At 35.6% G+C, this 16,800-nt stretch overlaps 1 protein-coding gene across 9 annotated transcripts in view; it reads left to right on the forward strand.

Annotated features, from left to right (window-relative positions):
- Positions 1-16,800, forward strand: part of RELCH (RAB11 binding and LisH domain, coiled-coil and HEAT repeat containing) — a 106,858-nt gene that overhangs the window by 5,769 nt on the left and 84,289 nt on the right. For all 9 annotated transcript variants that reach the window (XR_006602153.1, XR_006602154.1, XM_004745593.3 and 6 more), the window contains exon 2: positions 14,780-14,869. Coding sequence is in view for 7 of the 9 variants with exons in the window: in XM_004745593.3 (XP_004745650.1) it covers positions 14,780-14,869 (90 nt within the window). In the remaining 2 variants the exon portion in view is untranslated. The remainder of the gene's footprint in view (positions 1-14,779; positions 14,870-16,800) is intronic.

The following is a 16,800-nucleotide window of genomic DNA, read 5'->3' on the forward strand; positions in this document are numbered from 1 at the left end:
ACAGACCTTATTTCTGTCAAAAATTGAAATTATACTATTTGTCAGAAGGAAAGTTAGTGATCTTCAGAATATATGCTTATTTGCTTTTTAAAAAACTTCATTGAAAAAAAACTTGTCAATTTGTGTAATTTTCATTTTGTTTGGTATTTTTAGGTTAAAAAGGAAGTTTGGTTAATTTAGTTAATTTTTTTTTATGGCTTTTAACTGTGCCTCTCTCACCCATGATCTTATGATGAAAAACATTTGTCTTGGTCTAAAAATGTAATTTTATGTTTAAATTACAAATATCATTTGAGGGGTGCCTGGGTGGCACAGTCAAATAAGCGTGGGACTCGTTATTTCTGCTCAGGTCGTGATCCCAGTGTTCTGATCTCAGGGTCCTGAGACGGAGCACTGCATGGGACTCCCTGCTGAGCGTGGAGTCTGCTGAAGTTTCTCCTCCCTCTGCCCCTCCCTGCCTCAGCTCTCTCTCTCTTTATGAAATACATAAATCTATAATTAAAAAAACCACAAATATCAGTTGAGAAAAGTCTTATATGTTAATAGCCTATTGTTTTTACTGGCTTTGATCTATAAGTACTATGAGATTTGAGGATAAATTATGGTTTGTAAATTATTTATACTAGAAATATATTTATTAATATTTAAGTAAATAGTGTTTTGCTGTTTGTCCATATTTTGAACACAGTGCTCGCTTTGATTTTTGGGAATTTGCTTTAGTTTTATTTTTTTTAATGGTAAGTTATTTCTTCTTTTTTGTCTGGAATTTGTCTACCTTTTTGGTTACCTTATATTGAATATCATGTATTAATTAAATTTGCAAAAATTAACTGTAAAAAATCATTTTTTGCTTGCAAATTATATATCTTACAAATATAAGGATTAATGAAGAAAACTTTTATTTATTTATTCATTTGAGAGCAGATGGGTATATACAAGCAGCAGGAATGGGGCAGAGGGAGAGGGAGAGAGAGAATCTCAAGCAGGCTCCACACCCAACATGGAGCCCCACGGGGTCTCAGTCTTATGACCCTAAGATCATGAGGTGAGCCAAAATCAAGAGCCTGACACTTAACCTACTGAGCCATCCAGGAACCCCTATGCCAGCAGAGAGCCTGATGCAGGGCTCAATCCCAGGACCCTGGGATCATGACCTGCGCTGAAGGCAGAGGCTTTAACCCACTGGGCCACCCAGGTGCCCCTCCACTCTTGATTTTGACTCAAGTTATGATCTCAGAGATCGAGCCCCATGTTGGGTTTCTTCCTCAGCAGGGAGTCTGCTGGTTTCCTTCTCCCTCTGCTCCTCCCCTGCTCACTTGCATGCTTTCTCTCCCTTTTAAATAAATAAATGAATAAATCTTAAAAAAAAAAATGGAAAACAACCTAAATATGCAACAGTAAAGGATTAGTTAATTAAAACAGAATAGTCTATATGTGCTGATGTGGAATGATCACCAAGATATATTATAAATTGAATAATTTAGCATGCAGCCAGTATGTATGTTTCCGTTGATGTACAAAAAGGGAGAAATTTCCATATGCCTAGTGTAATTTAAAAGTTACATACAGAAGAGTCTAAACAATGATTGATGCCACAGAGGAGGATTGCTGATTGGGAGGTAAGCACATGGGCTTACCTTTCTTTTATGCCCTTTTCTGTTTTACCACAAATCATGTCTTTAGTGGCAGGACTCAGATTCTAGCCCAGATCACTAACTTCAAAGTCTGCATTCTTTCCGTTACACCACTGCTGCTGTTTTTTGTTTTTTTTTTTTTTTAAAGATTTTATTTATTTATTTGACAGAGAGAAATCACAAGTAGATGGAGAGGCAGGCAGAGAGAGAGGAAGGGAAGCAGGCTCCCTGCTGAGCAGAGAGCCTGATGCGGGACTCGATCCCAAGACCCTGAGATCATGACCTGAGCCGAAGGCAGTGGCTTAACCCACTGAGCCACCCAGGTGCCCCACCACTGCTGCTGTTTTATGTCACCTTTAAAATAGCTCATCAAGGGACGCCTGGGTGGCTCATTTGGTTAAGCAGCTGCCTTTGGCTCAGGTCATGATTCCAGCATCCTGGGATCAAGTCCACATCTGGCTCCTTGCTCGGCAGGAAGCCTGCTTCTCCCTCTGCCTCTGCCTGCCATTCTGTCTGCCTGTGCTCGCTCTCTCTCCCTCTCTCTCTGATAAATAAATAAAATCTTAAAAAAAAAAAAAAAAAAGCTCATCAAGAATTCTTAGGTCATGTTAGCGTATAATCCGCCATTCTCCTTAATGCAGAAGGCAGGTCAGGTAGGCTAAAACTAACAATTTAAAGAACCGTCAAAGTGACAAACTGTAGCACCACACTAAGACAGAGGTGAATGCTCTGCCTAAAGCTTCACTTAATTCAAGATGTCCTTGTTACACAGCACTTAACATAATCTGACTCAGGACATGCATGTCTTACATGTGATTGTAGGATATTTGGGCCATAGACCAGGATCAGCTGAGCCTCAAATTAGAGCCAGATGTAGTCACTAATTGTTCTTCTGAATGAAATAATCTTACAAGGCTGAATTTGTTTGTATTCTCTTTTTCCGCCTTGCAGTTTTGCTGCATGGTTACATCTGAGTTTCTGGTGTAGTCATGGAGCATGACTAACTAAAGCCTCAAGGAGGAGCCCACAGTTGGCAATCATGGGTGTAGCTTTCTTCCGGATTTTCCCACCCAGTATTTCAAAAATTCCCAGCAATCAGAAATGATGTTCATTTGTTTTGGCAACCAGTTGGTCCTGTTGTAGGTAGATAAGATTGCTCACTCAAAGTAGTGTCATCATATTTTCTGTGTTATTTCTGACCCTCTATCAGTTCTTTGCTTGTGTGCTGCCTTAATTAAGGCATTTAGCTCACATCTGGACATTCAGTTTTAACCTTATTAACTGGTTCATGTGCTTTTAATCTCTTCTTCCATTCTTGTTCTTATTTGATTTTAAAAGCTATTTATTCATGTCATTCCAGCTAAAACCTTTTAAAATTGCTTCCTCCTGTCTAAAGCAACTTTTTCCAACTCTTATTAGCAAAATCATATATTACATACAGAAAAAAAGAATTTTTAAACCTGTTTAGAAATTTTAACTTCTTGCCAGTTTTTGCATAGTATGATAAAAGTGACTATAAAATATTTTATCATGGATATGTATAATAAAGTTCTTTCTAAAATGTTGTTTCTTCTTGCCTTTTCAGCCATGTTGTCCATACACAAAACTTTTAGTATACTTACACTGTTTACTCAATGTCCCTTAAACATGCTTTATATTTTTGTGACTTCATACCTTTTTCCTTCTCTGAGAATGCTTATTCCCTGTTGTTCCCCACCCCCCACATTTTATGTATCCTTAAAGGAAGGTCCAGTTTATGTTCCTTCCTCTCCCTGAAGTTTCTCCAGCCCATAGTGAGCTCTGAATCCTCTAACTTGTGGCATTTTTAAAAATCTGTTCCACTTATGGAAATTAATTATATAGAGACTTGTGAATTTACATGTCTTTCTAAATGACCTTTTTTTCCCCTAATGCACAGTGCCTAACATTGTGCCTGCAAAAAAGCTTTGAGTAAATGTTGAAGCTGTGTTAAAGAAATGATTTGTAGGTAGGTAGTCATTTCCTGTAAATATATGAGTTTAGAATATTCCTTGTGAAAATTAGCCTTTTCCTCTATAGCCTATTCCCTCAACTCTGTCTGAGCAAAGCTGAGTCAAGTCTGCTCTTTCTGAAGCCATTCACAGTATCAAGCCTAACTTACTTGGAATCTAGGAGATCTGAACCTACATACTCTTAGGTATTATTGAAGAAACTTAATGGTTTAGAGCTCAGGCCTCCAAATCAGAGAGCTCAACTTTGCATTTCTACTCTGCTACTTTCTAATTGCAGCACTCTGCATACTCTGTTTCTTCTGTAGAAAGCAGATGGCAGGGGCACCTGGGGGGCTCAGTCATTTGAGTGTAGGACTCTTGATTTCTGCTCCAGTCATGATCTCAGGGTCCTGGGATCAAGCCCTGGGTTGGGCTCTGTGCTCAGCAGGGAGTCTGCCTGAGGATTCCCAACCACACAACCCCCCTGCTGCCCTGTGCTGCCCCTGTGCCCACATGTATGTGTTCATGCTCTCTCTCTCAAATAATCTTTAAAAAAGCAGATGCCAGTGACTCCTCTCCTCTTGCAGGGGTTGTTATGAGGTTAAATAAAGTTATCCATAGAAAGTGTCTGGCACAGAGTAAGTATTCTAGACATGTTAAAAATACAATTATTGATAATGGTTTTTAATAATCCTTCTCTTTGCCTGACAGTTCTTATGGTAAAATCATCCCATGCTGTAGAAATTTTAGCTTAAGTAAATTGTTTGTTATAAAATTTCAGCATTTAAATCTCTTCCTAATTTTCAGTCTTTTGGAAGTCTAGTTCATTGTGGAATCTTCTGACAAAGAGGAGAGAACAGCAGACTGCAAGCTGAGAGACTGGATTTCTACTCCTGGCTTACTCTCAGATTCGTTTATTTAAACCTTTAACATACAATGGTCTAATTGTATCGTTGTTATCTGTGTACATGACTTAATTCCAGTGGTTTATAAGCTTATTTAAGGCAAGGACCAAATCTTACCGGATTTTATATTTCCCACTAAGGGTTAGTAAATACTGAATGAATACATAACTCTGTATTCTTATCTGTAAAAATGAGGGGATTGGACTATCTCTGTGATTCCTTCTTGCTCTCAAATATTTTCAACATGGGAGTCAGTGAAGTGAACCCCAGCACTGGAGGAGAATTGAGCATCAGAAATTTTAAGTCTTACCTTTGACAAATCTCTAAGGTCCATAATTAATTTAAGCAGATAGTATATTAAAATGTTTTTACATGGTCTCAGGTTTAAAGATAATTACTTTTAAGGGAAATATATTATCTTTATTTTATTGAATTTCTATAATATACATTTCTTTGTTATATATTATGACATAGATTTATTTAGGCATGGTTCAGTAAATCACCTTTACTGAAAGAATTGAAATAAAAAGCTAATTGTTTGGTAATACTTTACTCCCTATCCTTTCATTAGGAATTGGGTGCTTTCATTACTTTTTACTTATTAAATGCTCATATTATAAAAAGTATTACATGTCTTTGAGGGTAGAATGCCAAAATGCAAAGAAGAGTATGTAATGAAAATTTTAATTCTACTCATCTGAGTCAATTACTATTAATAACTTTTCTGTGTGTTTACAAAAATAATAAGCATACACAACACACCTACATGGACTTTTGTATCACATCCTTTAAAATTATCCTTTAATACCTTATACCTTCCTGTCAGTAACCTGGTACATAGTAGTTGATCAGTAAATGTTTAATTGAATTAACCAGTACTCTTTACCAATCAGCAGCTGTTCAATTACATTTAGATTTTAAAGTACTATATAATTTCCATAAAAAATACTTTTTCAGGGCGCCTGGGTGGCTCAGTGGGTTAAAGCCTCTGCCTTCAGCTCAGGTCATGATTTCAGGGTCTTGGGATCAAGCCCCATACTGGGCTCTTTCCTCAGCAGGGGGCCTGCTTCCCCCACCTCTCTCTGTGCCTGCTTCTCTGCCTACTTGTGATCTCTCTCTCTGTCAAATGAATAAATAAAATCTTTTAAAAAAATACTTTTTCAAGGATCTGAAACTAATTTTTTGAACTATTGTAAAAGTACATCCTGCATCAGTGCTAAAATATTTAATATAAATATAAGTGAGACTTTTCTTTGTGATTTATAAAATTAATATGCATGCTTTAAAGTCACACTGTGTATAATGATTTAGTTCTCGGACCTAAGTTAAAACCTACATACAGGTTTTACCAGTTTGCCTGCTATGATGAAACTTACGGGCCATTCAGTTTCTTAAGTTATAAAATGAATTATTAAGAAGTTACACAATCCGGGACGCCTGGGTGGCTCAGTTGGTTAAGCGGCTGCCTTTGGCTCAGGTCACGATCCCAGCGTCCTGGGATCGAGTCCCACATCGGGCTCCTTGCTTGGCAGGGAGCCTGCTTCTCCCTCTGCCTCTGCCTGCCACTCTGTCTGCCTGTGCTTGCTCTCGCTTCTCTCTCTATGACAAATAAATAAAATAAAATCTTTAAAAAAAAAAAAAAGAAGTTACACAATCCTAGAATTTGAAGAAATGCTTTGTGGTATACTTTATATTAGAATATGGTACCTTCTTTCTAAATAAAAGGAGTAGTTTTCAAGCTCTCTCTTTTAGAGTACTTAGAAAGGTACTTAACCTGTAAAGAATTGTGGCTGGATCTACAGAAGCATATTTCTCTTAGGACTATAGGATTAATTACCTGTTACTAGTCTGAAAATCCAAAGTACATTGTATTTACAAAATCTATTATAGTTTAGTTCAGTCAGAATTGAATTTACTGTCTTTATTAGTAGTTTTTTTCTTTTTTTGACATGGTAGAATAAATTTTAATGAATTAGGAAATTTTTACTTTTGTGACATCATAGTTATTATTTAGAAAGGTGTCATATGTTCTTATTTGGAAAATATGAAGCTGTTGGCTTGGACCAAAATATTTTTCAATGGCCATAGTAATACCAAATTGAAAATTAAACTAGGTGTTTGTTTTCCCCAAGGACTCTCCCATTGTTAGATAACTTTGAAACTTTCAGAGAAATAATAACAGTATAATGGAGGAATAATGTATGATGGTTAAACAGCCCTAATCTAGACCTATATGTATAATTAAACATGAATAGGAGGAGAAAGAAAAAAACTGGAAAACTAACAGTAGATGAATACTTAACATAATAAAAAATATTTATCTGAAATCAACAATCAACATCATCCTTAATATTCATGAAATCAGAAGTAAGACAGTGAGGACTGATGTCACAATATCAGAATATTGGTTGATAAAAGTTGATCCTGTTGGTTGTACATGTTTTAATACACACGTTGGAGACATCAGAATGAGGAGCTAAGACATGCGACTAAGAATAGAGGATGTAGTTCTTGCAAGTTGAGTTTCTGGTTAGGGCAGTAATGGCCAGATAAACTAATATATCAGGAAAATCTAGATGTTAGCTATAAGGTCAAAGAATATGAATTTAAAATTCACACACTTATTTTTCAAAGAGTGTTCAAGTTCACCAGCAATCAGAGATGCATAAGTAAGCAAGATACAGTTTGACAGTGTGTTAAAATTGGTGAGATTAAAAATAATACTAAGTATTGGCATTATAAACTGCTGGAACTTAGACTGTTATAAACTGGAACTTAGATTGTTATATGTACTTATTTTGGGAAGCCTTTTAAGCAATATGTATCAATAACCTTAATGATCTGGCAAATTCTCACCACATAAGCCTCAATTTCAAACAGTAGAGGGAAAACATTTAAACATTTTTGTGTGTGTCATTTAAGACGAAAATAGTAGTTACTTCCAGTATTACAGCTTTAATTATTAAAATCTAGGAGTCAGTGGATCCTATCAATGTTTAACTTAACAAGTTTTATTTTTTCCCACATTTTGAAAATTTCAAACTTAAAGAAAAGTTGAGAGAATTTTAATACCATATACCCACCACGAGATTACACAGTTCACCTTCTACTCTACTTGCTTTGGCTCATATCTAGATATTTGTCCAACCCTCTATTCATCTAAAAATCCATCCTATCTTTATGCATTTCAAACTAAGCTGCAGATACCTTTTAAAATCTTTAGTATGCATGTCATTACTAAGAGCTCAATATTTAGAATCTTTTTTTTTTTTTTCAGGTAAAATTTAAAGACAATAAGATATGTAAGTTTTAAGTGTCCCATTTGATGAGTTTCGACAAAAGAATGCACCTGTGATAACCCAAACTCCTATTAATACATATCTCTCCCAAAAGTTCCATCATGCTCTTTCCCTGTTAGCCCTGCACTCCAGGAACCAGTATTGTGATTTTTTTCCTGCTATAAAATACTATTGTGTGGTCTAAAACACCACTTAAGTGAACTTATACAGTATGTACTTTTGTGTAAGGCTTCTTTAATTCAGCATTGAGATTCATTCATGTTGTATATATCATAGTGTTGGTTTTTTAAAAATTGCTGAGTAATGTTCCTGAGTTCAGCCTATTTTTAATGTGAACTTTCTTTTTTAAGTAATCTCTCCGCCCAGTGTGGGGTCAAACTCAAGAACCCGAGATCAAAAGTTTGCATAATCTACCAACTGAGCCAGCCCCTTTAATATGAACTTTGATACCTTGGTGGTTCCTATTGTTTTTGATATTTCTTGGCTTGTGCTTAAAAGAGATTATGCTATAATGAGGTATACTGTATTAACTTGTTTTTTGCCATTTTTGCTTATGCTGTCTTAAAACGTAATAGCAAATTATTATTTATCAGATACAATTAAATCGCAAGAAAATTAAATGCTTCCCTGAATAGAAACACAATGTTCTTTTTTTTTTAATTGAGAGAGAGAACACAAGCAGGAGGAGAGGGAGAAGCAGGCTCCCTGCAATTTCAGGGAGCAGGGCTCAATTTCAGGACCCTGGGATCGTGAATTGAGCCGAACAAAGGCAGATGCTCAACCCACTGAGCCGCCCAGATGCCCCAAAACTCAAGTGTTCTAAGAAAAGCATTATATATAGAATTTCACTTAGTTTACCTTAACAGGAATTTAAAGATAAGGTAGATTGATAATGACATGGTTTTATTTGAAGTCAGTCATTTCAGTTATTGACATGTACTAATTGTTTTAAAGATGGTGGGGGGCACCTAGCTGGCTCAGTTGAAAGAGCATGCGACTCTTAATCTCAGGGTCATGAGTTCGAGTCCCATGTTAGGTATAGAGATGACTTAAATAAATAAATAAACTTACCAAAAAAAAAAAAGGAAGACAAGGAGCCCTACATGAGGTCCAAATCTGTGTTTCTGTAATTTGCATTCATTTGTCTTGATTCTGCTTTCTGAACAGAGATCATCTATTTCCTTAGATCAATATATAGTTAAGTACTTTATAAAGTAATATTTTAATAACAAAAACCCTTGACCTAGCCTCTAATTTGTCTTTTTTTTTTTTTTTGCATTAGCTAGTTAGGTCATCCATAATAAGTATCCGCTTTGATTTCTTTGCCCAAGTGAGAATATTAACATTGAGCTTTCTGTTTAGGGACCCTTAAAAATCTGGTGTAAGCTAAGGATTCTCCCTATCACCACAGTGCACTTAAAACACAGAACCTGTGAAACTCTATTCACCTTTTGTATCATTACAAATTCAGTAAATGAAGTCTTCAGGAATAATTTTGTTTTCTCTCTTTTACTAAACCCACATCCACTGTATTAACTGGACATGTAGTTCTACATTAAAAGCATGACCTGAATCTGACTTCCACTCACACTTCGACTGCCGCTATTCTAGTTTAAATCTTACTGTCTCTTACCCACGTGACCTCTTTTATAATTTAAGTTTTTACTTACATTCCAGTTAACATACAGTGTAATATTAGTTTCAGGTGTACAGTAGAGTGATTCATCACTTCCAGACAACTCCTGGTGCTCCTCAGGACCAGTACCCTCTTTAATCCCCATCCCCTGTTTAACCCCCTCTCCTACCTCCCATCTAGTAACCGTCAGTTTGTTCTCTAGAGCCGGAAGTCTGTACTTGGCTTTGTCTCTCCCTCACTTTTTTTTTTTTCTGCTTTTGCTCCTTTGTTTTGTTTTTTAAATTCCACATCTGAGTGAAATCATAGGGTATTTGTCTTTCTCAGACTGATGTATTTCACTTAGCATAATACTGTCTAACTTAATTGGTTTCTCCACCGACCACTTTCCTTATAGCATATATAAGCATGTATAGGCCAAAATGATTTTGATTAAAAATTGGTTAAGTGATTAAAAATTGTGTGCTTTGTTGTTTCCCTTTGTACTTGAAATAGAATTCAAACTGTTCACAGTGGTTTTCCAATTATTTACACTAGCCTCTGTTGTTACTGCCCAGGGTCTGCCTGAAACTCTCACCCATTCTCATCTCTTTAGAAAAGGGCTTTGTCTGAGTACACAGTACTGTACCCCAACCTACCTACTACTCAGGCCTTGTCCTTTTTTTTTTTTTTTTTTTTAAGATTTATTTATTTATTTGAGAGAGAGAGAGACAGAGAAAGCACAAGCAGGGGGAAGGACAGAGGGAGAATCAGACCCCACGCAGAGCAGGGAGCCTGACGGGGGCTCTCAATCCCAGGACCCTGAGATCATGACCTGAGCTAAAGGCAGATGCTTAAGTGACTGAGCCACCCAGGCACCCCTGGCTTTGTCTCGTTTTATTTTCTTTATGCCATTTTGATCATCTGAATTAATTAATTTTCTTTTTTTAACTTACGTACTGTTCTCTTCCCCACTGTAGAATGTTTTCTAAGAACAGGGACCTTACCAGTCTTGCTGACACTGAATGCCCTGCACTTAAGAGGGTGGCTGACAAATTGTAATGGGATATGAAGTATTTTTCAAGTATTAAGTGCAGTTCAGTAAGTCTTGCCCTAAGTTGAATACTTGAGTTTCTATTTCTTTTGTTTCCTATATAGTAAAACAGCAATATTTTTTATAATAATGACACCAACACTTGCAAAATTCTACAATGTCTTCTGAGTAAGAATGCTAGGCAGTTGTGTACTATCTCAGAAAGAGTAGAAAGCTTAGTCAGTTTTTACTGAGGAACCACCTTCCTTGGAAAGCTGAATGTTCAACTGTAACCAGTTCTGCATGTTTAAATTTAATATAGTTGAGATGTTTTTCTATAGACTAGTTTTCCCTTCTCTACTGTTTTGCTTTTCTGCAGGGTATCTTTTGGCATACTGTTTCTTTATCAGTTTTTTCACTGCTGTGTACCCCAAATCTACAACAGTACCTGGTACAGATTAGGTGCTCCATAAATGTTTAGTAAATGATGAAGTGATAAAAACCCTTTAAAAACATGAACGCCACCCTTGGCTTGGGGATCATATAAAAACAGGACTCAGGCCACATTGGACTCGGGCTTTAGCTGGCCAGCTCCTGTTCTAATGCATTATTTCCCTTAACAAATGAAAAATTTTAATTACAAAAAATAGGGAAAGCAGTTTAACATTTTTCACAATGTGTTCTGAGTAACATTATTTCCTTGTGATAATAAATAGATATTACTCAAAAAAGGAATGTGGTGGACAAATGATTTTGGGAAAAGTTACCTTATTTTGCTTTAACTCAGGACTTCTATGGATCTTTGTTATATTGATGGGCACTATAAAACCTGAGCTATCACACACCCACACAACTGTGTTTTTTTTCTTTCTTTTCTTAAAATTCTTCTTAGGAACATCTTAAGGCATAAGGACCTCTGTGAAAATTATTTAGGGAACTGCTTAAGTTTATCTTGCCTTCATTTTGGAAGGATATTTTTGTTGAATACAGAATTTGAATTACATTTTTTCTCATTGCACTGCAAAGCTGTTGCACCTTTTTTAAAGTATTAATTTTACTTAGAATTTAAGTATCTTAAAATTCACCCATTTAGAGTGTATTGTTCAACTGTTTTTAGTATATTTATCAAATTGTGCAACTATCACCTAATCTAATTTTAGATCATCTCCATTGACCCAAAAAGAAATTTCTCATCCATTATCACACATTCTATTCGCCCTCACCCTCCAGCCATAGGAAATTATTTAATCTACTGTTGCCATAGATTTGCCTATTTTGTACATTTCTTACATATAATATGTGGCTCTTTTGTGACTGACTTCTTTAACTTAGCATATATTCAAGCTTCATCATGTTTTAACATGTATCAGTATTTCAGTCCTTTATATTGGGAAATAATATTCAATTGTATGGACGTATATACTACGTTTTATTTCTCCGTTCATCCATTAACAGGCATTTTGTTGTTTCTTCTCTTTTGCCATTGTGTATAATGCTGCTATAAATGATCATGTACAAGATTTTGTGTGAACATATGTTTTCATTTGTTTTGGATGGAAGAGGAATTGCTTGGGTCATATGATAACTCAAATGTTTAACCTTCTTAAAAAAAAAAAAAAAAAAATGTTTAGCCTTCTAAAGAATTTCTAATTGTTTTCCAAAGTAGCTGTACCATTTTACATTCCCACCAGCAATATACAAAGGTTCCAATTTCTCTGCATCTTGGCCAACACTTGAAAGTAGATGTAATTCATAAAAATAGGTATAATACCCCAAATTCACCATTTTAAAGTATATAGTTAAGTAGTTTTAGTGTATATTTACAAAATTGTGCAATCATTATCATTCTGTATTCCAGGACATTTTCATCACCCTGAAAGAAATCCTGTACCCATTAGTAGTCATTTGCTCACTCTTTGTCAACAGCACCTGGCAAACCACTAATCTATTTTGTGTTTTATGGGTTTGCCTATTCTAGAATTTTTATATGAGTGAAATCATACAATATATGACCTTATGGGTCTGACTTCTTTCACTTAGGATGTTTTCAGGATTTCTATATGTGGTTGCATGTGTGACTAATACTCCATTCTGTGGTTATACCACATTTTATTTTTTCATTCATTAGTTGATGGACATTTGATTCCTTTGTGTTTTATTGCCATTGTGAATAATGTTGTGAATGAACATCCATGAACAAGTTTTTGTATGAATATAGGTTTCCAGTCTCTTGGGTATATACCAAGGGTATATACTATATTGGAATTCTATGTTTAACTTGTGAGAAACTGCCAAACTTTTCTTAAGGACTTGAGCCATTTTACATTCCAGCCAGGAAAATATATAGGTTCTGCTTTTTCCACATCCTCTGAAACAGTTGTTATATCTGTCTTTTTGATTATAGCCATCTAGTGGGTTTAAAGTGGTAACTTATTGTGGTTTGGTTTTCGTTTCCCCTATGACTAATGATGTTGAGTATCCATCATTGTACTCATTAGCCATTTATGTATCGTCTTGGGAAAAATGGCTGTTTAAATCTTCTGCCCATTTTGAAGTTGTGCTCTTTTTTTATTAAGTTAGAAGAGTGCTTTATATTTGTAAATTTAAGTCCTGTCTCCGGTGCTTAATTTGCAAGTATTTCCTCACATTTTATGGGTTGTTTTCACTTTCTAAATGGTGTTGTTTTTTTTTTTTAATTCCAGTATAGTTAACATGAAGTGTTCTGTTAGTGTCAGGTGTACAATATAGTGATTCATTACTTCCATATATTACTCACTGCTCAACAAGATAAGTATACACTTAATCCCTTTCATCTACTTCATTTATCCCACCACCTACCTCCCCTCTGGTAACTGTCTGGTGTCTGTAATGAAAGAGTTTTTTGGTTTGTCTCCCTCTTTTTTTTTTTCCTTTGTTCATTTGTTTCACATATGAGTGAAATCATATGGTATTTGTCTTTCTCTGACTGACATTTCATTTAACATTATAGTCTCTAGATCTATCCATGTTGTTGCAAATGGCAAATTTTCATTCTTTATTGTTGAATAATATTCCGTCATATGTACGTATATATATATTTATATGATTACATATGATATACATATATCTATATGACATATATAGATATATATCACTTCTTCTTTATCCATTAAAGCAGAAATGTTTTTCATTTTGATGAAATCCAGTTTATCAGTTCATGTGTTTATCACTTGTATTAGTTTCCTATGGCTGCTAAAAAAAAAAAAGAAAACAAATGTGGTATTTTAGAACAACACAGACTTACTATTTTTATTATTTATTATCTCACAGTTCTGTAGTTCAGAAATCCAAAATGGGTTTTGTGATAGCCTAAATGGGCTGAAGTTAAAGTGTTGGCAGGCCTGTGTTTTTTCAGGATGTTCTAGGGGAAGCCTTTAAAATAGCTTCTAGGGGTGCTTGGGTGGTTCAATGGGTTAAAGCCTCCACCTTCAGCTCAGGTCATGATCCCAGGGTCCTGGGATCTAGCCCTGCATCAGGGGCTCTCTGCCTGCCTCTCTGCCTACTTGTGATCTCTGTCAAATAAATAAATAAAATCTTTAAAATAGCTTCTAGAGGCTGCCTATATTCCTTGGCTTATGGCCCTTTTCCTTTTAAAGACCTTTGCTATTACCTTGGCCCAACCTGAATAATCCAAGATAATTTCTTTATTTTAAGATCAGCTGATTAGGGCGCCTGGGTGGCTCAGTGGGTTAAGCTGCTGCCTTCGGCTCAGGTCATGATCTCAGGGTCCTGGGATCGAGTCCCGCATCGGGCTCTCTGCTCAGCAGGGAGCCTGTTTCCCTTCCTCTCTCTCTGCCTGCCTCTCTGCCTACTTGTGATCTCTGTCTGTCAAATAAATAAATAAAATCTTTAAAAAAAAAAAAGCAGCTGATTAGCAATCTTAATTCCATCTATGTAAGATAACATAGTCACAGATAATAAGGGATTAGAATTAGAATTAGAATTTTTCTGCCTATCACATTGCTTATGCTGTTGTATTATATCTGAGGAAATCATTGCCGAAGACAAGGCCACAAAGATTTCCCTCCACATTTCCTACTGAAAGTTTTATAGTGTTCACTATTATAGTTAGGTCTGTGATCCAGGAATTAGCCAGAGATTTAGGCAGAGAAACTTGAGTTGTTTTAAAGTAGCTTAGTTAATTTGAGCATTTCTATCTTAGTTTATTGTTTTAGTAGAATTTAGAATCATAGTTTTATAAGCTGAAAATAATCATAGGTAAATTATTTCCAGTGTTTTATCTTGACAATTAAAAGTAAGTTTTTCTTATTTTTCTCATTATTACAGATCGAGCTGGAAGCATCAGTACTCTTGATTCTTTAGACTTTGCAAGATACTCAGATGATGGTAACAGGGAAACAGATGAGAGAGTGGCAGGTGAGTAACATTGTAAAGACAGATTTGGATTCTTTGACATTCAAGAAATAATAAAGTGACTTGAGGAATTTCTTCCTTCTACGATTTGGTATGTGAATATAATTATGTAGTTATTACACAAAATTATGTTACTAATTTATTGGCTACAGGGAACATCTGAACCCTCAACTTCTTATAGTTGTGCTGTGAGTTTCTGGTTATGCATACCTAAAATTTGCTGAATTCTGCTTGTGACCAACAGTTTACAACCATGTAGTTCTCTAACTGGTGTAAAGCAGGTTTAAATTAGCTAGAGTTCAGTACAAAGTTAGTTGGACCTTGTCTTCCTCGCTCCTTTGATCTTCCAAACTAGGGCTGATATTTAGGTGTTGTATATCAACACAACTCTACTGATTGTAAAAATGGGTTGAAATATTTCTGTGTTGGCTGGTGAATAAAGCTTTGTCTTGATATGTCTGGGTGCTCCCTAGCCATTACAGCATCTCTCTAAAAATTTCCCTTAACTTTCCTGTAAGCCAAAAATAAAGGGTTAATACTTGGTATAACAGGGGCCTCCAGGACCTCGTTTATTCCATTAAGAAGACCGACATTCTTTCTAAATGCTTGGTTACTCATACCAGTCTCCTTCTCTCCTCGCCTTTCTACCTTCCCACCTGCGCTGCCTACATCTAATGAAGCCACATAGATTCTGGTCGGGGTACACCCTGGGAATTATCAGGGTAGCAGCCCTGGCTCCTTTAGTGTCAAATGTTTGGTACCTGTCAGGTGCTTCAAAGCTGTGGCTCTCTGTCATTAATGACATTCTTGAGTGCTTTGCAGGAATTGTAGTTTTCATAGGATATTGGCTCTTAGATGGGGAAAACAGACAGACATCAGTTAGGTAGTTTGATCTCCACCAGAATGGTGGCACTCCTGGAGGAGGAGGGATGCCACATGGGACTGATGGGACCCATGGGGGCAGTATGATTATCAGGAAGTACCCATAATGTGGATTCCTTTCTTGACCATGAATTTTTCTTCCATTTACTGGAACAAGTTTGTTACAGTCTACCAAACGTTTTCCTGTCATGGTCATTATGAATAAAAGTGAGTACTAATTTTTGTGTAGCACTTGCTCTATTCTCATCACCATTCTAAATGTGTATTAACTCATTGACTTAGAGAGTTGTCATCATCCTCTCCACCCCAGGAGACTGAAACACTCAGAAGGATTATTTAAGGCTTTAGTGTCAAGGTTAAAATTCAGATTCAAATTCAGATAGCCCAGCAACAGAGTCCGCAACTGATTATGCCATATAGTATGTCATAGCAGGAAGGATGAGGTTTACCCTGGTTAAAAATGACATTTCAATATATGACTTTCACTCATTACCCAAGAATAGAAATATTAGAATAATTTTAAATCTCAGTTGGGTGCTTGCTTTGACAGCACATATAATAAAACTCAGATGGTATTTTATTAGTTAGGAAAAAAATAATGTAACTGTTTCAGCAGAAGAGAGGATTCAATAGTGTAAATAGTAGTGGTATCAGTTGAATGGGAAATCATTGGAAGAGTTTAATGTGGCTCCCAATATTAAATCATGATTTAGTCAGTAGCATTATTTATTGATTTATATCAAAACAGTAAATCACATCAGTTTTATCTAAAAATTAACAAATCAAATGGAAATCATTTGTATGACTTTAGGACTAAATTATCCTACTTATTTTATCCTTTGTTAAGTCACATTATGTTATATAATTATGTCATATATGTTAGATATAAGATATTTTATGTTATATATTAAATACATGGTGATTTCTTAGACTAACCAAATATATCTGGTTTTGTATTATTTGTATTACTGTTCAAATAGTTATATAATTAGCAAGTAAGTTCTACCCAAAAATAGATCACATAATTATTTTTTCCTTTAATTTCCATTTGA

Source organism: Mustela putorius, unplaced genomic scaffold (assembly GCF_011764305.1).
Source record: "Mustela putorius furo isolate JIRA1106 unplaced genomic scaffold, ASM1176430v1.1 tig00003858_pilon_pilon_pilon, whole genome shotgun sequence".
Taxonomy (NCBI): domain Eukaryota; kingdom Metazoa; phylum Chordata; class Mammalia; order Carnivora; family Mustelidae; genus Mustela; species Mustela putorius.